The sequence below is a fragment of the Oncorhynchus gorbuscha genome, linkage group LG08 (assembly GCF_021184085.1).
Source record: "Oncorhynchus gorbuscha isolate QuinsamMale2020 ecotype Even-year linkage group LG08, OgorEven_v1.0, whole genome shotgun sequence".
In the NCBI taxonomy this organism is placed as follows: domain Eukaryota; kingdom Metazoa; phylum Chordata; class Actinopteri; order Salmoniformes; family Salmonidae; genus Oncorhynchus; species Oncorhynchus gorbuscha.
In genome coordinates, this window is record NC_060180.1 from 50,195,088 (window position 1) to 50,221,367 (window position 26,280).

Genomic DNA, 26,280 nt, shown 5'->3' on the forward strand with positions numbered 1-26,280 from the left:
CCTTCATTTTTAAGACATGTATTGTAATTGTTAGAGCGGCCACTTGAGTATCTGGTCAATATAATGGGCAATCTGTGCTGTTGGGGGTGGACTGCAATTGTAAAACACTGCCCTAGGCTATGTGACATGGTATGGCAAGAAGCAAAGAAGGTGCATGAGCTGAAACTTGGGAGGGATATATACATGTAATATGAGTTGTGACAATAAGTTGTAAGGACAGGTCATTTCTATAGAGTAAGTTAGTCACTTTCAGTCACCATAGGGTTTCAGAAGCACACATTTCAACACCATTGGAGGACAAGTGACTGTACCTCGTATTGTGTAGTAGTACAAAGGTACATGATGATTCAATTGTTTGGCACCTGACCTAAGGACAGTGGAATCTGGCTTACATAACAGCACTTTGTGAGTGGTGGACCTTGGTTACTGAAGGAGTGACCTGCTTAATGATTGACTCTGTCCAAACTAAAGCCAGGCATTAGCGCACACACACACTGATATTCCTGTGTTGCTGTCCTCTAAGTCAACTTTCTGTTACTATATCATCTCATGAAATGATTGTGTTAATTTTCATTATATTGCTAATTTGCAGTTGTACTGTTATGTCAGTAATGATTGTGTGTGGTAAACGTACACAGTAAAAATGCTTTAGAACAGTGTGGGCGGTATGGGACATGGTCTTCAACGACCCCATTGAGTGTGTGAGAGCGCAATAGTTGAGGGCATGTTCTCCCTATTTTCATGCTTCTTAAAGCTCCATAGACTAATGATGGACTTTAAACAATCTCTACATGACACTTACAAAAGACAGTGTTGGGAAATTAACTTTTATTTTTCAATTGTTTGGAATACAAAATATATCATTACATAAAATCTATTCAACGGGTTAAATTCATAATGGTTTATTACTTGTTTTGTAATTCAGTACCATTGGGACATTGTGTTGTGAGGCGTTAGTCATTGTCAAGTACATTCATTGTTACTTCAAAGGATTGCTTGAAAACCAAAATCAGATCAGCAAATGTTTGCCAGTGATTGAGTGATATTAAAGCAAAATTCAAAGTCAGATAAATTAATATTGTAGACATTGTAGATTAGATGCTGTGAGTCTAGGACATTGAAGCAGTAAGATATTCCCTTTACATAACAACAAAACATTTGGTAAAACGTTAATATATTTCAATACTACATTTATTTTCAAGTTTAAAAAAAATCTAAACATCTACATGGATTTAATTCTAACAAACTGTTATTCATGAAATGGTTGAATATGTTCAACCTTTATACCCCCAAACCAGATTTATCTAACAGCACAAAACAAACTAAACACAATCAATCAATGAAAGATATACAACATCACAAATTCTACCCTATCTAACCCACTTTCCCTCTCCTCAACCATAGCAAATGTGCTACATCACATCTACCCCCATCTACTCCACACTAGAGTTGCCATTTTCAGCCCAAACCCGACCCAATCAATGAAAGATATACCACATCACAAATTCTACCCTATCTAACCCACTTTCCCTCTCCTCAACCATAGCAAATGTGCTACATCACATCTACCCCCATCTACTCCACACTAGAGTTGTCATTTTCAGCCCAAACCCGACCGCTGGACATGGAGTTCTGAGAATTTATTCGGGCCGGACGGGGTTCAGATTTGCCGCACTGTGTAAAATAAATGTTTGGACCGTGATTGTCTTCGTGAATACTAGGGTACCTTGGCTTCTACTACTGCTCTCTCTCTAAAAATCTCTCTCCCCCTCCATCTACTAGGCTTAATGATGAAGGAGAACAGGGAGGGTAGGTTCGAGCGCTACGTGCGTATTTGTGTGCCAAACAGGTGTTAGATTAAAAATGGTTTAATTTCTAGACTTATTGTTTAATTATTCAAGGCTCCCTTTGTTATTTCATTTTCAAAATAAAATGCCTGATTGTATTTAAGGCCATGAATGACTTGTAGGCTGGGTAATGACATGAATGAATGACTGAGATTAAATATTGATGTAAATTGAGCTAAAACAGCTAAAACAGGACGTGCTCTCATCTCAATGGTGAATAGAATATATACGTTTACTACAGCCTACCAGGCCTGATAATGATGATGATAATAATACTAATAATAACACTTAGTTCATTCATCATGATTCCAATAGGAAATAATAGCAATCAATATTTTCAAAAGCATGTGAGGCTTTTGGAGTTGCCTATAGAGAGTCAAGTGCAAAATATGAACTTGATTTAGGCTACATTATTGCATGCAAAATGTTGCTGATCGGTGACAAGATGAGCAAACTAATAAATGAGCTACCACCTCCACTTATTTGCCCAGCCAGAGATCAACCAATTATACAGACTCAGTGAAACAAAATAACATTGATTGATTATCAGACAAGTCACAAGGTTTAGGTTACTACGGGAGTGAAGAGTAAAATCCACGTGTTAAGCTCTATAACAGGCTCTTGAGCACTCACCTCAACTTACCTAACATTTTCCCAGCCTAATTGTAAACACATATCCAAACGGAGATTCAGTGAAAACAAATCCCCACGCTTGTCTAAAAGCAGCACGAAGGCACTGTCCCAATCAACACGGTGCTGAAAACATCATCAAGGTTGACCACCCATGGCTATTGCTTTAAATGTATTATAGGCTAACGGTTGGATATGACTTTGGGAGTTTCCATAAGCAAAAATGTGATACATGCCTTCAATTGCATTAGCCTATAGCCTACTTAATTCCAATATTTTCGTAATTCAGTTGATCATAACGAGGCCTAAGGTGAGTTTTCCTCTCTCCTCGCTTTTCTAAGACAAGGGCTGTTTCCACGTCTCCTCACTCCGCTGCCTACCGCTTCCGCCGCATCGTTCTCAGTTTAAATCAATATGCTGTCTTATAGAAATCTAGCTGTTTATGGGGGTTTGGGTTCATCACATTTCTATGATGTCGGACCAGGCCTGAGCTCGGGCTTCAGCTCATCGGGCTTCAGCTCATCAGGCTTCAGCTCATCGGGCTTCAGCTCATCGGGCTTGGGTAAGACCAGGCTTTAATTTTCAGACCCAAAAACAACTCTACTCCACACCCTCCTTCCCCATATGTGTGTTTTGATATTAGAACTTTGAGTTGACGCTTAAGGTGTTGGAGGCAGAAGTGGTGAAGGTGCTGTAGCTGGAGGAGTAGTCCACACTGCCCCTGCGGGAGCCACTCCTGGACCCGGTACGAGAGGTAGCCAGTGAGCCAGCCCTGGAGCCCGAACGGGAGCCTGGGTTGGACACGTTGTAAGGGCTGCTAATGCCCTTGCTGGACATGGAGGAAGCCTGGAGCATCTTCATGCCATTGCCTTCCTCCACCATGCAGCTGTCCATGGCCTCCTTGTAGGAGATCTTCAACTTGGTTTTGGGGCAGGTCAGGTACTTGGTATGGCTCCTTGTGTCCTGAAGCTTCTGTGCTCCTTTCCCATCCAGCCAGCCCCTCCGGATGGCCGTCTCAATGCTGGTCTTCTGTCCCTTGCCGGGTTCTAAAAGCCCTCCTGTCAGATACTGGAACTCCATGAACCTTGTGCCAGCCTCGTAAGGCAGCCATTTCTCCTTCATGGCCTCGACCACAGACATCTTCCTCTTAGTCTTCACATCTTCGAAGCCCATGAAGGCTTTCTGGGCTGGCTTCAGCTTGGTGGCCATGTCATCATCGATGAGGCCTTGGTGGACGGCATCCTGCAGGTTAAGCCGCTGGCCATTGGTGGGGTTGATGATGCCTCCAGTACAGGCCTGGGCCTCCAAAAGCTTCTGAGCTGTAATTGCATCAACTATGCCTCTCCGTAGAGCCTCTGGGATGGTGATCTTCTCCATTGTCTCCATATCAAAGATGGCCGCTATGGGGCTCCCTTCATCAAACTCATCTGTTGGGGAGAAGGTGATGGATATGCTGTTGAAGCGCTTGCGTACGGTGGGGGAAGAAGGGCAGGCCTGGGTGGGACTGGTGCAGGTGGCCACATCTTCCATGTTGCTGGCGGTGATTGACAGCTCGCTCAGGCTGCTCTTGCTGGTGATGAGGTCGGCAAACTTGGTCAGAGTCAGGGTTCCTAAACGATACTGATCTAGGGAGGTCTGGTCGATGATGCCGCGGTCCAGGGAGTCCTGGATGTCATACTGTGTGCCTGTCTTCCTGTCCACCACAACCATACGGGCTGAACCATCAGAAGCTCTGATTGTGATCTCCTCCCACTCACACTCCTGCTCTGAGAGATCCAGAAAGGTGTCATAGTCGATGAGCTCCTTATGGTAAGCTTCCCTCACGGTCATCTCTTTTCCAGTGTCAGGGTCTACGATCACTACCCTCCTCTTACGGAGGATGTTCTTCTGGCTGCTCTGCTGAACCATCTGCTGAGGATTGGTCTTGTCCCTCAAAGGCAGAAGAACCAGACCAGTCTTGGGGTCGGTGATACACCTCTCCTTCAGCTGCAGATAGGTCAGGTTCTCCTGGGTGTTGGGGTCAAAGAAGCCCTTGGTGTCATCTCCTTCGTAGGTCAGGATCTCATTCATTTCCTCATCAAAGTAGCCCCTCTTGTAGGCAATGTCTACATCGATACGGTGGCTCTCCTTGGGGTCGATGATGCCACCACTGGCGATCTGAGCCTCCAGAAGCCTGATCCCATGGCCCTTCTCAATCAGATCCTTCTCGATGGCTTGGAAGAGGGAGATGGTGTTGCCAGTGTGGGGGTCTTTGTATCCAGTGACTGCTTTCTCTGCAGACATCAGCTTGTCTTTGAACTCTTTGCCCACAAGGCCTCTCTTCCAGGCCTCCTCCACATTCATGCAGACATTGTTGATAGGGTCGATCACAAAGCCAGAGGCAGCCTGGGCTTCCAGAAGTTCCAGGGTGGTTCCTCGTCTGAGCAGACCTTCCTTCATGGCCTGGTAGATGGTCATGATCCTGTTGTTTGCCTCATCATAGATCCCCGCAATACAGGTAGAACCATGCAGGTAGTTCTTGAGCTTGTCCTCAATTTCCTTGCTGCTGAGCTTTCCCTGGTTCAGCTTCTGCACATCGGTCTCAGACAGCAGGTTGGAGTTGATCAGCTCTGTGACAGACACCTCTCCCCTGAGACCCTGCACGGTCATGGGCTTCTCTGGGACTGGAAGGAGCAGCAGGCCAGAGGCGGGCTCCATCCTACACTTCAGCCTCAGATCACTGTAGCTGATCTTCTCCTCAGTGATTGGGTCCAGATAGCAGGCAGGTTTCTTGTTCAGGGCCCTGTAGAGGTCTTCGTCGATCAGGTTGCGATCAAGCGCAAGGTCTTTAGGCAGGAACACGCTCAGAACGGGGTCCAGGATGCCGCCAACGGACTCCTGAGCCTGCAGCAAACGGAGGGCTGTCTTCTTGTCCAGACGGTTTTGCTTTAGAGCCTGTCCGATGGACAGCAGCTTTCCGGTGTATGGGTCTTTGAAGCCTGTGCCGGCGGCTTCAGCTGTCATCAGGGTGTCTCTATCGTCTGTGTCCACCACCCCTCTGGAGCAGGCAGCATCAACTGACATCTTCTCGTTGAATTTGGGGTCCATGATGTGGCCGGTGGCAGCTTGGGCCTCCAGTAGCATGATGGCGCTCTCTTGGCTGAGCAGGTTCTTGGTCTTGGCTTCAGTGATGGACATCCTGCCCTTGGGGCCTCTGACCATCCCTGCAATGACGCCTGTTCCCTTGAGGCTGAGCTGGATGTCCACTGCCACATCCTCCACGGTCCTCTTTCCCTTCAGCAACTGCTCCAGTGTGGCCTTGCTGATGATGCCACAATCACACAGCTGGTGGGCGGTGACCTTTCGGCGAACCCCATCGAACACGAGCTTGGACGGATCCACAGTGACCACTTTCTCGTCCGTCTGGGTCTGGATGCTCATGGAGTCAGGCCTCTGCTGCAGCCTCCTTAGCTCCCTCTCCAGGGAATCTCTCTTCAGGGCCAGATCCGACACTTCCCCCTGTGAGCTTTGTAGCCTGCCCTTATACCTCTCCTCCACAGTCCTCAGCTCCACCATCATACGCTCCAAATCGCTCTTCAGGGAGAGCCTCTCCCTCTCCATCTTGTCCTTGTCTGAGTCACATTGCCTCATCTGCCCCTCCTTCAGTTCATACTGGCTCTTCCAGTATGTAAAGTCCTTGTGGATCTTGTCTCTTTCTTCCTGGAGACGCTGTTTGTTGCGGAGCTCAGTCTCAAGGGAGACCTTGACGCGGTTCAGTTCCTCTTCGTAGCGACCCTGGCGAGTCTTGTCCTGTTCCAGCTGCTTCAACTTGATCAGAAGGGTGTCCCTCTCAGACAGGATCTCAGTGTAGTGGTTCTGAGACTGCTGCACCATCATGGAGGTCTGGAAGGGAAAGAGAAAATAAGACATATTGGTCAACACTCATATTGGTCAACACTCCCATTTAAAAAAAAACTGTATGGATAAAGACTGTATAAATCGTTACACATTTTAAAAAGTTACCCTCTTCCCTTCTGGTAAAAATATTGAGGGAAGAAAGATGAACACTATTGTTAGCAGATTGTTAGCAAATTTCCAACAACCAGCGAATGTATAGCCTTAATGTACTGTAGATATCGTGAGTGCAGTGCAAACCATGGAAGCAGTCAGGTGGTGAACATTGGTCCTCTGACAAAACAATTAAGTTATTGATGAAATACTTATAGAATTTAGCCAGTTAGTTTAGGAATGATTCATAATTAATGAATAGTTCATAGTTGAATAATAGTTATTAATTGTTAACAACAATAAAATTGTTATTTCAGTGAACAAAAGGAAAACCATTTTCTCATGCAAAAGTTTGAGAAGAAAAAAAACAAACACATTAATTTATCATGTAAATAATTTGAACTTGATCCTCCTAGTGCCAGTCATTCATGCAGAGTTGTTAGAAATAGTTGGAATTATTTGGAATTGGCCCCTCAGATCAATCAAAATACCTCAAATGATTGCTTTTGGACTTTGTCTAAATCCGATTTGAGTTTTTCCCTCTCCTTGGTCATGTCCTTGATGAGCACTTGAAGTTCCAGTGTCATCTTGCTGCTGCTCTGGAGCTGGACATGCAGGGCAGAGATCTGCGATGTATCTCTGTCAAGTTTCAGTTGCTCTTTCTCTTGCTTTACTCCTCTCATTTCCTCCTCCAGCCTTAGCCTCTCCTTGGTCAGCTTCTGGGTCAGGCACTGGAGTTTCTCGATTTCTGTGTTGGCATCATTGAGCAGCCGGCTCTTCTCCTCAATGGTTTTGTAGAGGCTCTCGTTGCGGAGATTGACCTCACGGACCTTCGCATGCTCCTGTAGGAGCTGTTGTTGGAGTGCCTTTAGCTCTGCGGATACCTGACCCAGGCGATCTGTGGTAGCTGTGTGCACACGCAGGCTCTTGTCCAGAGCCTCCTGGAGAGGCCGGAGCTCCTGATCATACTTCCTTTCTGAGGTGGACACCTCTTCCTGCCTGGCCTGGAGGGTGTTGATGGTGGTGGTGTGTTCTCTGCAGCTCTGCGTCATCTTCTTCAGCTCAGACTCTATTCTCTTCCTGCGGGTGAACTCATCCTGGGTGGTTCTCTTCTGCTTTTCCACCTCCGCTTCTAGACTGTTCACCATGACCTGCATGTCCCGGATGCGGCTCTGAAGACTGACGGACGTCATCTCAGCCTTGGTCCTCTCATTGGTCTGCTTTTCGAGCTCCACTCGGACCAGGTGTATCTCCTGTTCTGAGCTTTTGAGCTTGTTGATGACCTCCCGAGAGGTGGTCTTAGTGGTCTGCAGCTCAGTGTAGGACTGCCTCAGCTTGATGACCTCTATCTCCAGGGCACTCCTACTCTTGCCCTCCTCATCTAGGTTGTATGTGAGCAGGCTGATCTGCCTGTTCTTTTCATGGCTGCTCTTGGTGGCCTCGGCCAATGCTTCTTTCTGCCTTAGCTCCTCTTCTCCTCTCTGGGTGACCAGGGTCTGGAGCTGTATCTCCAGCTCTCTCCTTCTCCTCGACTCCTCCGTCCCCTTAGACCTCTGCTGGTGGGCCTCCTCCTCTGCCTTCCTCCTCATATCCTCAGTCTGAGTCACAGATAGTCTCAAACTCCTCAGCTCCTCTTCAAGATCACTCTTATCAGCTTCTAGTCTTTCACACTGCAGTTTGAGCTCGGCCATGTCCTCTTGTTTCTGCTGAGAAGCCTTGAGGATGGTGGTCTTGGTGACACGTATCTCCGACTCATAGTTTTGCTTAAGGTTACTAATCTCCTGGTTGCACTGCGTTCTTACCTTAGAAATATCCTGCTCCGCCCCGCGCCTCCTTGTGGCCTCCTCTTCCAGCTGCATCCTGAGCCTCTCCAGCTCACGCTCCTTGTCCTTCACCGCTTTCTCCAGGTCAATCTTGGACCAGTTGACCTCGTCCAGCTCCTTCTGGCGCCGGCGCACGGCTGCCTCGTACTCTTCCTGCTGGCTCGTATAGCGCTCCTCGGCCAGCCTCCTCTTCCTCTTCTCCTCATCCAGCTGGTAGGTGAGGCGGGCCAGCTTGTCACTGAGCTCAGTCAGCTGGCTGCTGGTGGTGTCCAGGCTCTCCCTGGCCACACTGGCCTGCATGGCTGTGGTCCTCTTCACCTCCTCCATGGAGATGAGCTGTTCTTTAGACTGTGAGAGCTCTAGCTTATAGCTGGACAGGGCATCCTCTAAGGAACGGTTCTTCTCGCTGCGGTCCTGGATGTTATCCTTCAGACGCCTCAGCTCCTCCTCCAGAAGCTCGATCTTGGTGTTCCTTATCTGAGGGGGTAAAATAGAAGAGTCACAATGAGATAATAGTCGCAATGAAAAGTAGTCGCCCTTAAAAACTAGGATCAGATTAACCTAAGTCATATCCCTTCCAGAAATTAATAATTTGGAGGAAACTCATATGCTACATTTGGCAAACACATTATTTTTATGATTCTGCCATTACGCCCTTACCTTCAGTTCCTCCATGTTTTTCAACATCTCCCCCAGGAACTTGTAATAATCACTGGAGCGGGTCAGGAGCTCAATGTATCGAGACTGGAGGTCAGTTGCCTAGTGGGGTACAGTTAGATTAAATAGATAAACAAGCAGTTGTAGACTCTCTCTCTCTAAAACATTATAATAGAGGAACTGCTATGTACACTTAGAAAAAAGGGTTCCAAAAGGGTTCCATGGCTGTCCCCATAGGAGCACCCTTTTTAGTTCCAGGTAGAACCCTTTTGGGTTCCATGTAGAACCCTTTGTGGAAAGGGTTAGGGTTAGGCATACCTGGAACCAAAAGGGTTCTAGCTGGAACCAAAAAGGGTTCTACAAAGGGTTCTCCTATGGGGACAACCAAAGAACCCTTTAAGGTTCCAGATAGCACCTTTTTTAATAGAGCCAAATAGCAAATCTATCCAAAAAACAAGGATTACCACACTGGGATCAACATCACTGTATTACCTGTAGGGTATTATGACTGGCATTATGCCACTTTAGGTTTCATGAACTCCTTTAGCCACATTACCAGGGAATTTACCATGGTGATGAAGAAGGTGTTTGTTTTCTATGATGATAGTGGATTGTATTCCTGCTTTGCATTTCACATGTGTACTTGATGTGCAACTTTGCAATTACAGGGCTCATTTGAAAAAGAAAAGAAAAAATTACCAGGCCCTGCATAAAACATAACAACCCCCCCTACACACACACACACACACACACACACACACACACACACACACACACACACACACACACACACACACACACACACACACACACACACACACACACACACACACACACACACACTACTCTAAACAGCAAAACTGATCCTACTCTGAGACGCTTTATATATACGGGCCCTGAAATCTTTATAACACTCTATACTGCCCCCTGTTGGACAGGCTGGTTCATTACCTCTTCTCTGACCACAGTGGCAGGGGACTGGAGCACGGTTCTCTTAATGGGGATGTTCAGCAGGGTCTCCAGTCCAGCACTGTAGGAGGCCAGCTGCAGCTCATAGTCCTGGAATGATGTAGAACCACGTATGAACACAGGCATTTCGTTTTTATTTCAGTCTACATGCTACAGTACGATACGGTTTTTACTTGGCGGTGTGATATGCAAACTGGCACGATACTTTTCGTGACAACCAAATTCAGGGTGTTGAGAGAGGTTGTGAAAGGTTGACATTCACCTTGATGGAGGCGGCGCAGGTGTCCGCATCCTTCTGTACAAGCTCCACCTTCTCCTTCTTCCCTTTGATCTCACTGTGCAGCACCTGTCCATCAAACATATCGTGTCATGAGTGTGTTCAAATCTATCAATCATACCCAAAACAACCAGTTAGTCGCTGTACTGTACAGAATTGTACGACAGCATTTTGGGAGGAGACAAAAAAAAAATGTTTGGGGATGGCTGTGCAGTGGCCTACCTTCTGTCTGTTGAGGTGCTCCATGAGGTTCTGGATGTCGCTGAACTTGGCTGCCTGCAGGGTGTCCTGGCGCTGCTTAGCATTGTCTATCCACTGGTCTACCACTCCTCTGCTCTGCTGGAAATGTCTTAGCTGTTTCTCCTGTTTCTCCAGGTCCCACACTCTTATTAGAGGGATGGAGAAAAGGAGGGAGGGAGGGGGAGGGATGGAGGGAGGGAGGGAGGGAGGGAGGGAGGGAGGGAGGGAGGGAGGGAGGGAGGGAGGGAGGGAGGGAGGGAGGGAGGGAGGGAGGGGGAGGGAGGGAGGGAGGGAGGGAGGGAGGGAGGGAGAACGAAAAAGGAGTCAGTCCCATGGTCAATTGAGTTGCTGACTACCAGCAAAAAGAAGACTATGGAATGCAAGGAGGCTGAGTGTGATGGATCCCCTACTAGTACATAGAAGCAATTATTATGAAACATCAGAACTGGATTTGAGAGTGATTTCATGCACAGCAAACTGGCCAGTCTTACCTTGCTTGATTTCTCAGTGTAACATGTCGAGTGTTGATTCAGAAGTGAAATGAACACTCAGTGGTGTAAAAGTACCCCAGTGTTGGTGTTAATAACTAGTGTTGAGTGTTGATTCAGAAGTGAAATGAACACTCAGTGGTGTAAAAGTACCCCAGTGTTGGTGTTAATAACTAGTGTTGAGTGTTGATTCAGAAGTGAAATGAACACTCAGTGGTGTAAAAGTACCCCAGTGTTGGTGTTAATAACTAGTGCTGAGTGTTGATTCAGAAGTGAAATGAACACTCAGTGGTGTAAAAGTACCCCAGTGTTGGTGTTAATAACTAGTGTTGAGTGTGATTGAGACATTTTTACTCTGTGGAGAGTGAAACACTCCCGTCAAAACCACGGCCATCTTTATCTTTATTTTCCAGCTCTACTGCAGCTCCATTGTTTTGGGATTGTTTTTAATATGTGTTTTTGCATATACATCGATTGATTCATCTTATGGTACACAATGGTAAATAACATACATTTTACTTGGTTAGATTTATTGCACCAGTTGAAAGGGTTAAGGTTGTCTCCTTTATCAAAGTTCCCAAAGACTGACAGTCATTCTGAATGCAGGTCGCGGGTGAATCAAAATGTTGCATTTTGCAAGCCAGCATAATGTGACTGGGAGGCCTGATGTGGTTCGCGATGGGGAAACAAAGCTTAGCTTCCTGAAGCATTTAGCATTTCTGGCCAATTGTGTGGAAAATAGGTTCATTACGCGAAGCTATGATCAATGCGTTGTACACTAGTGGCACTTGCTGGTCAAAAGAATTTAGAACGGACAAATTAGTATAGATGATGCCGTAGCGCGTTGTGAGTGCGCACAGTACCAATTTTGCCTTCTACCGAAACCAATACCAAACCAATCAGGTGGTTGTTTGAGAAAACAAAGCCTTGGGCGTCATTGATCACGTGCTTCTGTTAAAGTGATACAAGCATCGCACTGCTTCAAAGCAAACTGCTTAGCGATTTCGGCGCATGCCTCGGAGCTCCGGTATCAAACATTACATCACTAAATGTGGCCTGTAAACCAGTAGATTGCTAACACCACTGTGTTAAGGTAAAACATGGCCTTCAACGTAAGGCCTTATGATATATGTCATGTATTTTCATAAACAGTTTTATGATAACATACAGTAGAAACTCAATTGGTAAAGTCCACAGAACAAAGAATGTTCTAATTTAACAACCATGTCTCTGTCACTAACAAATATAGTCATGGGTGGTAACTCTACAAATCACTCAAGAAGTTAAGGCACACTGGGAAATTATAGTCGAGGAATGGCTTAGTGGCAACATGGCTTCCAATTTGTTATTTTTGGCCACCGGTGAGTGGAAGTGCCTTTCTAGGGAGTTTTTCCTAGCCACCATGCTTCTACAGCTGCATTGCTTGCTGTTTAGGCTTTTAGTTTAGTTTTCTGCTTATGTAAAATGGGCTTTATAAACACATTGAATTGATTGATTGAAGTATTGTACCGTTTGTGGTCTATGGTTATATTCATTTAAGTTTGAGAATGTCTGCTGCCAGTTTTGAAGTCTATAAATGCTCATGAGCATGTTGCAGTAAAGACTAGTATTATATTATATTATTTCCTTAACCCAACACAGATCTCTTGCTGTGAAGGTTAAAAATAGTATGAGGTGTGATTGCATAACACCATTGGTACAAACTATATACACTTCCTAGTGTTAAAAATACTATATAAGGTGTTATTGCATAACACTGAAAGTGTTAATTACCTAACATCAGCACTAAGCTGATCAGCACATCAGCACTAAGCACTGTGTTCATTTAACACTCTAAAGTGTGGACCCGTATAGACACTGGGCCAGTGTTAAATTGAACACTGTCCGTGTTGATTGAACACTGGAGAATGTGTTGTGTGTGTTCAGAAGAGTCTGTAAGAGTGTATGTGAGAAGTGTATGTTTAGAGATCTAAGTGACCCTCACCTGCTGTCAATCTGGGTCTGGATGCGTCGCCAGCGGTCAGACATCTGACCCACCAGGTCAGCGTACTTGGACAGGTCCACATCACACTTGTGGAAGGAGGCTGAGATCTGACTGTTCACGTGGACTGCATTGACCAGGTCACTCTCCATGGCCTTCAGCAAGTCTCTCTTATGTTCCAGTTCAGACTTCATTTGCTGCAGGGGCAGACAACAGACAGACAAGCCTCAGGAAAAACACTGACACTCTTCTAGTTGAAATTACACTCCCCTTTGCGATGCCATCACCGACATAGCCATTGTGCAGCAGACTACACAACAACCCACAACAACCCAGAAGCATCGTATATTTGTTTATATTAGGCCGTTCAGAGTCAAACAGTCACAGCACTCCATAATGTACGCACTAAACATGGATTGAAAGATATGAATTGACAGCAGTTGTAACTGATGGCTTATCTGACCTTGAGGGAGGATCTGTAGTGCTCCACCTCGTTGAGATCCAGGGAGGTGGTCTCCTTCTCAGTCAGACGGGCCTCGTGGACCTTGATGACATCCTCAGCCTGGAGGAGGCTCTGTAGCAAGTTCCGCAGATATGACAGTCTACACAGAGAAAGCAGACACACGCACCACGTTACAACACCACCTCAACAAACGACATTTCAACAGTGAAACATGAAAACGACACCGCAACAAACTATAACCATTTCACAGAGGTGACACATACCCCAAACAAACATTTGCTAACCAGTATGTTTCCGCAACCATTTCTTAACATCGGAAGAAGACTAGAAGGCGGGAGCTCCCGTGAGAGCCGTACCTCTGGAGGTAGGCAGAGGATAGTCCCTGCAGATCTCCCAGTTTCTGGTTGAGGAGGTCCAGCTCTTTCCTGAGGAACTTGGCCTGCTCTGAGTCTGCTGCTGTCCCTTCCAGCTGCCTGAGGACCCTCTCCCTTAGCCTCAGGTACTCATCACGCACCCCGTCCAGATCATGGCGTATGCCCTGAGGACCAGGATCAAGGGTTAGTCCATCATGTACAATAGGTTGTGTTGAGGACTATCAAGATTATTCAAAGAGAAATACACAATTGGATAGGATTAACCACACAGGCTTCCCTTCATTGCTATCGCCTATCCAGTCATGTCTCATATACATTGAAGACAGGAGGAAGAATTGCAAGGTTTGTCAAATTTTTTCACAGGCCCAATTTCTCTATCGAACGTCTTTGATGTGGTTGCATACCTCCAGCTTTAGGAGACGCTGTGAGCACTCATGCACACTGTTCTCCCCCAGGGGCACATGGAGGTGGTGGCTAAGGCCGGATTCGGCCAGCTCCAGCCTGCGTCTGAGGGCGTGGAAGTCACTAAGCAGGGTCAGGCTGAGGGTAGAGCCCTGCAAGGTATTGGTCGTCTCCGCCTTGATGGACGGCTCATGCTGGACCACCAGCTTGACCACCTCCTGCTTGACCACGTCCACTTTGGATTGATCTGTGAAATGAAATGGAACCCATTTGAATTTAGTGCACTGGCATCAAATCCAGTAGCATAACATATTAATGTTGTAACCTATATCCAACATAATATGAGTGATTTCTTGGCAAACATCTGTAGCAATTGGGGTCACAGTGTCCTATTTCAATGACTAAATTCATTCTCTTAACCTCCCTGACTCTACGATTTCTATTGAACTGATGTGGTTTGCAGTGTAGACAGGGAAGAAGTTCAGCCATCTACGAAGCTCCACTGGGTAGACTAGGTGCCCTAGGACTCACTGTATGTAGGCAGCCCTATGACCAGTGTGTCGTAGTGGGTCTGGGCTCCAGAATACTGGCCCTCCATCTTCTTCTTCTCATCCTCTCCAAACATCTCGGAGCCTTGGCTGCTGCGGAGGAACTCCTGGTAGTGAGTCTCCAGACTCTTTATGATGTTACGGTACTCCTCAGGACGCATCTGGGACAGCTAGGAGAGAGAGTGATAGAGAGGAAGGAAGAGTGAGATTTACAACTACTGTGGGCTTAGAAGCCTACTCTGAAAGACCACCAAGGGTGGAGAGAATGCTTACTAAACATACCGTTGAGGTGGGAAGTTTACAGACACTTAGGTTGGAGTCATTAAAACTCCTTTTTCAACCACTCCACACATTTCTTGTTAACAAACTATAGTTTAGTAGGAAAACCTGCAAAATCGTCAGTGTATCAAATACTTGTTTTCCCCACTGTATTTCAAGGCCTACCTTCAAACTCAGTGCCTCTTTGCTTGACAACATGGGAAAATCAAAAGAAATCAGCCAAAAAATGGTAGACCTCCACAAGTCTGGTTCATGCTTGTCAGCAATTTTCAAACTATAGAAAATGTGTGGGCAGAACTGAAAAAGTGTGTGCGAGCAAGGAGGCCTACAAACCTGACTCAGTTCCACCAGCTCTGTCAGGAGGAATGGGCCAAAATTCACCCAACTTATTGTGGGAAGCTTGTGGAAGGCTACCCGAAACGTTTGACCCAAGTTAAACAATTTAAAGGCAATGCTACCAAATACTAACTGAGTGTATGTAAACTTCAGACCCACTAGGAATGTGATGAAAGAAATAAAAGCTGAAATAAATCACTCTTTCTACTACTATGACATTTCACATTCTTAAAATAAAATGGAGATCCTAACTGACCTAAGACAGGGAATTTTTACTAGGATTAAACGTCAGTAATTGTGAAAAACTGAGTTTAAATGTCTTTGGCTATGGTGTAAGTAAACTTCCGACTCCAATTGTACTTACTTCTTGTTGTGGATGAAAAATATTGAGATGTTAGAGTTAAACAATAATGTATGAATAAGACCAACACTTGACATTTCTAAAACACAAGTTAATAGATCTTATCTCCAAATGGTAATGTAGGATATCTGCTTCCTAAAACCTTTGTTCTCTGTTCACATTGTGAGTACAGTACTATTGTATTATGTGACAGATGCTGTGTAGTACATCTAGCAGATGAGGGCCGCTGTGTAAGTGGTAGTCTTGTGTAAGGCCTTACCATGGTGAGGTTGAGAGAGTTAATGTGGTTGATGTCTTTAACACAGTACTGCCAGGAGATGAGGCTCTTGATGTTGATGTAGAGCTGATTCCAGATGCCCATGATGGCCTCGTAGTACTGCTCATTCCTGCAATACACAACATAGGATCAGTTACTAATCAATGATCTGTTTGTGTCATAATAATAGGAAGTCAGTTGATCTAGTCTGACACCAGCTTTAATGAACTTTTAATATGTATTGTAATGTCATTTTTATGGCAGAGTTATTGAAATGGCAGTAATGGCAGAAAGCCAGACAGCGTGGATGTTGAGGGATTCTTACTTGTTGGCCAGTCCGATGCTGAGGGGGTTGGGAGGGGGGATGAGGAGGCACACAGATGGGATCAGCATGTCCAGACCTCCAGGACCCGTCACGTGCCACTTACTGCGCTGGGTGTTGTCCGTCAGGATGCCCTCGTCCCCCTTGAAGATCCCTTTCTGATGGACACAAAGAACACATGCAAAAGAGTGTGAACTCGCTATTGTTCCAGTTCTTCTCTGCAAATATTGTACGTGTGTGTTGGTGGTGGTAGTGGTAGTATACAAGCATTGTAGTATGCAAGCATATACACAAAAATGTGCATGTGCTACATAAGATCATGGGTTAACAATTTAGAATCCGTGTTTTTTCTTATCTGTGTGCGTGTTGTGTTGTGTTGTGTGTGTGTGTGTGTGTCTGACCTGGTCTTGCTTGAAGTCACACAGGGCCTGTACTATAACAGGACTAGGACTACTACTCTTCTCCTCAGGGTTACGTGGTCTCAGCCTCACAATGCTCTTGGACTTGTTGACCAGGTTTTTGACCTGCCTCTTATTCTCCATGATCGTCTCCTTCTCTCTCTGGGGACAAACACACATGTGTTTCAGAGAAAGGTCACGGAGACAGGTCCAATAGTCCTATAGTTATCCCTAAAGCTACTAGTTCTCCTATTTAAAAAATTCCAACTAGTTTTATATCCGCAACTTTCTCACCAACAATAATTAAGTTACATATCAATCATGTCTTGGGACACATGAACCACCCTAAACAATTGCAATATAACTGTATGTCATTTGCATTCTGTTGCGCACATGCATTTTTTTTAAACAAGCCAGAGCGGTTTGCCTTGCTAACATATGAGGGAAGGAGTTACCCTCAACAACACACAGATATCGGATCTTAATTTGAGCCAGTTTGCAACAGCAGGAAAATAATCCTGCAGCAACAGGAAATGTTAATTATTATGTGGATTATAATTATTGGACATTTTTGTAGGGTTTGACACATTTTTCGTTTGGAACTTCAGAAGCCTTTTTAAACCTCAAATACACTGAACGTTTCACATTTCCTGGATTGCAAGTAAATTCACCTGCAACAGGGGGATCAACTTAAGATCCTGCATCTGTATGAGTAGTAAGGAGGGTTGTCTAATATACAGCAAAGATGCTCACTCCATGTCCATCATACTCATGTCAACTATTTGTTGATATTATGATAGTTGTGGGAGAGATCCTGTAGAGACATGCCCAGGTGTCAGTCAATTTTAGCTACCTCAAGGTTCTTGAGGAGCTCAGTGAGGTTCTCCAGAGATGTTCCTTTATCACAGGTGAACTTCTTACGGATGTTCTCATGTTCCTTCTGCAGCTTGCTGTAGGTCTCATTGGCCTCCTTGAAGAACTGAAGTGGAGCGGGAAGGTTAGTAAAAATGACCTATGGTAGCTTTTAAGCAGCATCGTGTGTGTGTGTGTGTGTGTGTGTGTGTGTGTGTGTGTGTGTGTGTGTGTGTGTGTGTGTGTGTGTGTGTGTGTGTGTGTGTGTGTGTGTGTGTGTGTGTGTGTGTGTGTGTGTGTGTGTGTGTGTGTGTGTGTGTGTGTGTGTGTGTGTGTGTGTGGGTGTGTGTGTGTGTGGGTGTGTGTTTATGGAAGTATGCACTTGTGTGTTCACCTGACTGTAGGCAGCGTTCTCCTTCAGATGGACATGAATACACTTGGTGATCTGGAGCAGCCAGCTCCACTGGGTCTGCAGAGTGTCCATGTAGGCCTAGGGAACAAACACCGCCTTTAGGTAGCAGCACCTCCATAAATAGTGTAGAACAAACTGATGTTTCCACTTCACTACTTATGGGAGGCTAAGGGTAGGGTTGCATAAGGCCGGTAACTTTCCCCAAATTCCCAGGTTTTCCTGTGTTTACCCGTCTGATTCCAGGAATCTTTTGGGAACGTTGGGGAAATGTTCAACCCTAGCTAAGGGTAAAGCGACTCTCACCTCGATTTTGTCTGAGGCTGGGTGATTGTTCTTCAGGAGGCCATCGACTTTTTGCTTCAGTTTGTTTAGCTCCTTCTCCTTTACCTCCAGGGCACTCATCAGTTTCTGGAAAGAGACAGCGCGAGGACCTTCAAAAAGGCTACTACAACATAGGAATCTAGGCGTGTCTACTCATGGTTACCAGTGCAAGGACTTTGATGTCCGTTGTTCCCATGTTAGTTTGTAAATAGATAGCAAAGTGAAAATGAAACTAGGAAGTGTAACATGAGACCAATGAGTGTTCAGAACTGATATTATGTCAGTGTAAAGCCTTACGGAGTAGCTTTCCTGTTTCTTGGGGATGTAGACGTCGATGTTCTTGTCTCCCCAGTTGAACACCAGCTCCTCCTCCTCTCTCTCGTTGACCCACATGATGGCCCTGGAGATCTCCTCAATCATGTTCTGCAGCTCTCTCAGCTGGCCCGTACGAGCAAATGACATTTTCTGACAGAGGAGAAGAGTTCAATGTTAATACACTAATCATAACTCTGAAAAAATGAATGATCAAATCATTGCATTTTGTTCAATTGATTGTTGTTTAATATGGGCTCATACCTGCAGACTGTCCCATTCTTGCTGCAGGGAATGGAGGCCACCCTTGTCATCATTTTGAGCCTGAGTAAAGACACAGACGATCAGTAGGTTATATGTGAACCATGTGACCTGACCAGGGGGAACTCGGGGCCAAGTTATAGTCAACTCTACAGTACGTACCAGCTCATCTCTGGCACGTTCCACCTCTTGGCTCCTCTGTATAGAGCTGTGGAACTTGTTCTGGTTCAGGATCTGTTGCTCGGTGGCGGCTGCGTCCTCACCCCACGGAGACGTCTCGATCAGACGCTGCATACAGACAGACACACAGGAGAGATACAGCTTACTTTACCACAGCGACACTGTGAAACAGCATGCCACCAAAAGATTAATTACATTATTATTACTGAATAACAAAAGTACAATTTGCTGTCATTTAGTTAGCAATTCTATTGAATATTTCCATATAAGCTGTAGGACAGTGACAACGTGCCGCTGAAACCACATCTGTTTGTATGGAAGCCTAAATAAATGTGTTTCCTAACTCCATCCTCTAGATGGTAGTAAATCATAATTAACTGTTCCCACTGTCAGTGTGTCTGGCATCAGCAGGAAACTATTCCACCTATTCCCCTGTAGAGAGTTCACTTCACTCCACTCATCTTTGATAATAAAAAGGGTGAGTGCTGTGCTCAGTAGAAACTAGCTGGGATGGTTGGCCACCCCACCACCCCCAGACAGTTTCTACAGAACTGCACTCCCTTTTTCTTCTCTCTCTCCTTCCTTTTGTTTTCTTTCCCCACCCTTTTTTTAAATGCATTTATGTTTGTAAGCTGGAATGCACAAATGTCTATTCGGTGAGCTACACTGTCGCAGTGAATATAGAGGTAGGAGAGGGATATGTGGGTGGGGAGAGAGGGTATGTGGGTGGGGAGAGAGGGTATGTGGGTGGGGAGAGAGGGTATGTGGGTGGGGAGAGAGGGTATGTGGGTGGGGAGAGAGGGTATGTGGGTGGGGAGAGAGGGTATGTGGGTGGGGAGAGAGGGTATGTGGGTGGGGAGAGAGTGTATGTGGGTAGGGAGAGAGGGTATGTGGGTGGGGAGAGAGGGTATGTGGGTGGGGAGAGAGGGTATGTGGGTGGGGAGAGAGGGTATGTGGGTGGGGAGAGAGGGTATGTGGGTGGGGAGAGAGGGTATGTGGGTGGGGCGAGAGGGTATGTGGGTGGGGAGAGAGGGTATGTGGGTGGGGAGAGAGGGTATGTGGGTGGGGAGAGGGTATGTGGGTGGGGAGAGAGGGTATGTGGGTGGGGAGAGAGGGTATGTGGGTGGGGAGAGAGGGTATGTGGGTGGGGAGAGAGGGTATGTGGGTGGGGAGAGAGGGTAGAGAGGGTTTTCATTTACCTAGTCAAGTCGGTTAAGAACAAATTCTTATTTACAATGATGGCGTAGGAGCAGTGTGTTAACTGCCTTGTTCAGCGGCAGAACGACAGCGTGTCAGCTCGCGGATTCGACCCAGCAACCTTTCAGTTACTGGCCCAACTCTAACCACTACTAGCCTACCTGCCACCCCAAATAGGGAGGGGTAGGGAGTGGTGTGTGTGTGTGTGACTGAGCAGATTTAGTTGGAAGCATGCAGGGTGTGTTCGCATAGGCATGTAAGTCATCAGTCTAACAGTCATGTTCCACAACACTGTCAGTAGTGAGTGTTAGATTTCACATTCCTCTCCTTCTTTTGCCCCTTTTTCACTCTCTACTGCTCAATCTCTCCCTCTCTCTCTCTCTGGTATGTGTTCTCTCCCCCCTTCATTCACTCTCTACTGCTCAATCTCTCCCTCTCTCTCTCTCTGGTATGTGTTCTCTGCCCCTTGTTTTGTCGTTTCTCTTTCATCACTCTCCCTCTCTCTCTTTTCCCTCCCCCCTTCATTCGGTCTCTGTCTGTCCCCACCCTCTCTCTCTCTCTCTCTTTCTGAGCAGCTTATGTTTTTGCATCGTAGTGGTTTGAGTTTCAGCAGGCCAGAATCTGTGATAAGATTGGTGTCATGCTCCAACCTCCCTGCACACACACACACACACACACACACACTCAAACTATCTATCCTACTGCTCTAAACCGGTTTGGAGCTTCGAGAGAAGGATGGCATGTGAGTGAGTTCCAGAGTGATGCAGTCATCTATTTCAACCTTTGCAATCACCTTGAGGAGGAATCGGTAGATAAATTATGCAGGTTTAATTGCAGGTTTTCTAGATTTAATACCTTCTGTTGGCCGATCCAAGACATGGCATCAGTGTAGGCCCTCCCCCTCTCTTCCCAGCCAATGCTGCCCCTGCTCTTCCTCTGGGTCGAGCCACTGATGGAGGAGGTGATCCCACTCTGCATGTTCTGGAGATGCTGTATGCTGTAGGGAGGGTGAGACAGCAAATGTCAGACATGAAAGATAAGAGTGGATTCGTCCCATCTGTTTTTGAGCACAAATGTAAATGCAAACACATATGCAAATGAATGTATCAAACACACACAATCTCTCTCTCTCTCTCTCTCTCTCTCTCTCTCTCTCTCTCTCTCTCTTTCACACACACAAACGCATGAGCACACTCTCACTCGCTCTCTCTTCCTCTGTCTCTCCGTCTCTTTCTCTGTTTTACCTCTTGATGATGTTGTCTTTGGGTTGTTTCATGTGCTGCAGCTCCATGGCACATCCCTTCAGCTGGTCGATGGCCTCAGAAGACATACTCATTAGCTTGTCCACCTCCCCCGCTGGACCACCCTGGGGGAGGACAATCATATGGTCAGTACAACAATACACACACACACACACAGTCAACACAGTACTGTCAATACACCCACACTGTCCACAAGACTGCCCAGTAAGCTTCTATGTCAACATGGTAAGCACACCAAAACAGCCAACAAGACAACCGCCTAACACCTGAACATGGCAACACAGTACACACCAGTGGAGGCTTCTGAGGGGAGGACGGCTCATAATAATGGCTGGAACGAAGAAACATCAAACACATAGAAACCATCCCACTCAATCAGCTCCAGCTATTACCACGGGCCCGTCCTCCCTAATTAAGGTGCCACCAACCTGCTGTGGTACACACTACACCAGCATTTCCCAAACCCTGCCCTAGGGACCCCAAAGGGAGCACCCCCCCCCCCCAGCACTACACAGCTGATCCAAATAATTAACAAATCATCAGCTGTGGAGTTTTTATTTTATCTTTTATAATTGACCCTTTATTTAACTAGACAAGTCAGTTAGGAACAAATTCTTATTTACAATGACAACCTACAGAGGAAAAGTGGGTTAACTGCCTTGTTCAAGGGCAGAAAGGCAGATTTTTACCTTGTCAGCTCAGGGACTTGATCCAGTAACCTTTGTTTACTGGGCCAACGCTCTAACCACTAGGTTGCCTGTCACCCCAGTGCGAGGGCAACAAAAACGAAACGCGCACCCCTTGGGGTCATGAGGACCGAGTTTGGGAAACGCTGCACTCAACTGTCAAAAAGACAACCAGGAAGACCAACAAGGTCAAAAAGACCACACCATTATGACCCATAATGGCTGAAAACACTTCAGGGAGGGGAGATAATAATGGACCATTCATGGACAAGAAGGCAAACAGCACTTTTCAGGACAGTAATTCTAGAGGAGTGCAATATTATCAGTACAGCTGAAGACAGCTGCTACCAATGTTGCATCAACACAGAAAAAAACAGCATTGCAAAATCCTCCTGTTTTACATAGAAACATCCTGGATAATTAAAAAAATATGACTTTATATTTTGTAAGTGGAACATTATTATGCTAAAGCTAAACCCATTTTAATGCTGCTATTCCACAACCAAACATGTTTGCGTGTGGGCATGTGCATCCACACATGTATTTGTGTTTCTATCCATAATTGACCTGTGTAAGGTACTTACTGCCTGGAGAATCTGCTGTACTCTCTGCAGGTACTCCTGACACTGGCTTTGCAGGAAGAAAGCTTTGTGTTGGATGCTCTGCACACTAAACATGACAAAACAAAGAACACACCATCAGCGTTTGCAATATCGCAACACAAAACATCCATTATACTGGCATTATACTAATATTAACAATAACAACAAGGTACGTGACATCGTGAGGTGACATCACCTTCTGGGGGAGGATCAAGTTCAGGGGTTATGTGTGTATGTTGTGTGTTGCAAGTTTCCAACACTTTTCACTCTTGAACACAGTCAAATATCGAGCTCAGATCTCAATCTATCGATTTTGACCCAGAATATGTGTTGAGTTGAGTAATCTGTGATTGTATTCTGGATAATGTAGCCTAGGCTATTGAAAACCTATATAGAATCAGGGCAATGGCCACTATTGTGAGTGTAGTTTTGTCATTTAATGCATAATGTAAAACAGTACTTTGTATAATGCTAATCATAATGTAATAATGTGATTCCTAATATCAAAGATAGGCCTAGTTTCAATGTAATATGATTTATCTTAATTAAGTCTAAACAGTGTATTTCTTCAGTATTTAATATTCCAAAATACCATAAAGATCAATGTATCAAAATAAACTACAAAATACTTGTATTTTGTAATGTATTTAATTAAAATACATGTATTTTGCATTTTAGAATATAAAAATACATTTTCAAATAGCCAGCCTAACAACGTTCTCAGTAACATATTACGTAAATGTTGACAGTGACTGTGACATGTTGTTGTTTATCTATCTTAGTTGAATATTCTGACTGTAAGTCACGCTGGATAAGTGTCTGCTAAATGATCAATATGTGAATATATATGTGAAAATGAACATTCCTAAATGAGCTGCAAAGCACACTTGGTATTATTATTGGCCTTGTTTCAGGGCGAAGCTTATTAGAATAATACTAAGCATGCTTTGCAATCATATACTTTTTATTTAGTTCATTTAGCAGACGCTCTTATCACACCATAGTGCCTTCAGAACTCTGATACCAATGCAGAGTGAAAGTACAAATTACAGCTTTTTTACGTATCTTGTTACAAAATACACTAGTGTAGTTCAGGCCAATGTATTTCAAATGAAGAAATACTCAGAAGTAATTTAAATATATATTTCAAATACTTACAATAGAAATACTGCCCATTTCTGCTCAAGGGGCGCCACAATCGGTACGCGAACCCTGGTCCAGCTACTGTCAAAACAACACCTAGCCGTCTAAACGCGTGATTCGGACCTCTTGGCCTAACGATTAAGGTGTTGGCTAGACAGTTGCTGGAACCCGGTTCGACTTCTGGCAGGGGATAATCCCCGAATTCACTATGATTAAAAATGCTGATCCAATGTTGGATTTATGTATTTGACTAAAAAAGTTCGATTTTTTTTTTACTGTCTATATACAATGCATTTATTCATCAGATTCACAATAAACTAGTCATTAATTATTGGTCCAAATTGTATCCTCTCCTTAATCAACCTTTAGCCTAATTCTGAATGCAAGGTGCACATACCTTGCCCCCCCTCCAAGTCCCCCTCCGTAGCCCCCACCACCTCCACCACCTCCCCCCCATGGACGTTCTGGAGAAAGTTTGTGAATAGTTGTATCCGTCTCCATATTCCTGTTGATAGCCGTTTCCACCAACGACGAACTGAGTGCCGCTTGTCAGGTCTGGTCGAGAATTAGTCCTCCGACTCATTGTCGGAAGTCTATTTTGAGAGCCGTACATACTAATTTCAAGTTTCTGATTTACAATGTTGTTTTAAAAAAAAGGTAAATGGTCTTGAAAGAAGTGTAGTCCTAAACATCGGAGGAGTTCGTCCCTACGCCCACCCTCTCCGACGTCTCCTGTCGCGCAGATATTGTAGTTACTAGTGTGAGAACACGGAGGAGTGTCGTTTTTGGACAGACCACTCCTAGCGCCAAAGTGTCTTAAACGAAGACAGACAGTAGGCTGCTGTAACGCCCCTTTGTTCATTATATTTGGGGGTAACTTTTTTTCTGCTGGGAATAGGACGGAGAGCTGTGCAAATAATTTGTCACGCTCTTCACAAGCAAGATTATTGAGGTCGGGAAGGTCGAATGAGTATAATAATATTATCTCACTTTTTTTCCCAAACTAAATGCTCAAGTGATTATTATACAATAAATTCGTTTGGTACAATTATATTTTCTGTCTACAACATAAAAATAAATACTTGAATATGGGAATTGGTTTTATTAGGTTGAATAAATGAGATTTAGACACACATAGCGGAGAGGTGTGTCTGAGCAGCAGGCTTTAAAGGGAAAGGAGGAGAGAGTAATGGAGGAGAGAGGGGAGTACACACCCAGTCTGAGGCAGAGGTTAAACTCTGCTCCAGTATGGGAGAATTGGAACACCTACGTGTATGTGCTTTCAGCAGACAATAAGTGAACATTAGGCTATATCAGTGGTATTCAAACTTCTTCAGCGGGGACACCATTTTTTCCGACAGAATTTCTGGGGACCAATTTCTTTCCACAATAATTTCTCTTGACCCCACCCCAAATATAATGACACAACCTTAAAATCTGACATTTTTACATCAACAAATAACCCTCAATTCATTACATTGTCATCTCTTATTAAAATGAAAAGAAACGAATACGTACGTTTACACAATAAAATTGGATTTTTCAAACGATCTTTCTCAAAAATATTTGTATATTGTCCCATACAATAATCTGTAATCTTAATCTTCTGTTCCTTTTTGGTGACCCCATTGCAGACCCAGGCTTGAATACCATTGGGCTAATCATAGCGTTAACACAAAACAGCAACGTCACACAAGCAAATAGCTGATTGCTGGAACAAGTGAAGCTGATCTGAAGTGCTTTACAAAACCTTCAAAACCTACAAAACCTTCAACAATATGACACTCACATGTTCAATGTTATCAAACACTCCATCTTAAATAGATAGTGGCCAGACATCCATATTTTGGCCAGAAGATAAAACAACTGAGTCATGTGTCTCTTTTTAAACAATGTGTCTGAGAGTAGATTTTTCAGAATGACATATTCTGCCCTCTGGTGTTTAAATCTGGTCTGTGTCGATCCCTAATGGATCGAGTGCACTCTCTCGTGTGTGTGTGTGTGTGTGTGTGTGTGTGTGTGTGTGTGTGTGTGTGTGTGTGTGTGTGTGTGTGTGTGTGTGTGTGTGTGTGTGTGTGTGTGTGTGTGTGTGTGTGTGTGTGTGTGTGTGTGTGTGTGTGTGTGTGTGTGTGTGTGTGTGTGTGTGTGTGTGTGTGTGTGTGTGTGTGTGTGTGTGTGTGTGTGTGTGTGTGTGTGTGTGTAGAGCGTCTGCTAAATGACTTAAATGTAAATGTAATGTAATGTGTGGTCATAGCCACTGCTTCCAGTGTCTACCTCCAGTAATTACTATAGTAAAGATTCAGCCATTCATATTTGCTTCTCATCAATTAAATTAGGCTACTGTAATTACAAGAGAGATAAACATCAATGCACCCACATATAACTGCATGGTGAATAATACATAACATGTGGTC

General features: G+C 44.9%; 1 protein-coding gene across 1 annotated transcript; it reads right to left on the reverse strand.

Moving 5' to 3' along the window:
* Positions 1 to 808: 808 nt before the first annotated feature.
* Positions 809 to 24,620, reverse strand: LOC124041776 (desmoplakin-like). Its single transcript, XM_046359775.1, has 24 exons — positions 24,264 to 24,620; positions 22,706 to 22,790; positions 21,418 to 21,539; positions 21,029 to 21,170; positions 18,959 to 19,084; positions 18,800 to 18,859; positions 18,521 to 18,688; positions 18,206 to 18,310; positions 17,885 to 17,980; positions 17,492 to 17,617; positions 16,642 to 16,800; positions 16,244 to 16,398; positions 15,922 to 16,048; positions 14,670 to 14,856; positions 14,141 to 14,385; positions 13,719 to 13,900; positions 13,363 to 13,501; positions 12,903 to 13,096; positions 10,413 to 10,575; positions 10,176 to 10,259; positions 9,896 to 10,003; positions 8,948 to 9,046; positions 8,267 to 8,764; positions 809 to 6,359 (listed from the first exon to the last, which is right to left on the reverse strand). The coding sequence occupies exons 1-24, from the start codon at positions 24,365 to 24,367 to the stop codon at positions 3,117 to 3,119; spliced, it is 6,717 nt and encodes a 2,238-aa protein (XP_046215731.1). The 5' UTR covers positions 24,368 to 24,620; the 3' UTR covers positions 809 to 3,116.
* Positions 24,621 to 26,280: the final 1,660 nt, after the last annotated feature.

Excerpts from the sequence above, each read along its gene's own strand:
- LOC124041776 (XM_046359775.1), bottom strand. The coding sequence starts at position 24,367 with ATGGAGACGGATACAACTATTCACAAACTTTCTCCAGAACGTCCATGG. Across the intron at positions 19,085-21,028 it reads CTTGGATCGGCCAACAGAAG|CGTCTGATCGAGACGTCTCC; the intron begins GTATTAAATCTA and ends GTCTGTATGCAG. Across the intron at positions 13,901-14,140 it reads AGCGTCTCCTAAAGCTGGAG|GGCATACGCCATGATCTGGA; the intron begins GTATGCAACCAC and ends CCTGGTCCTCAG.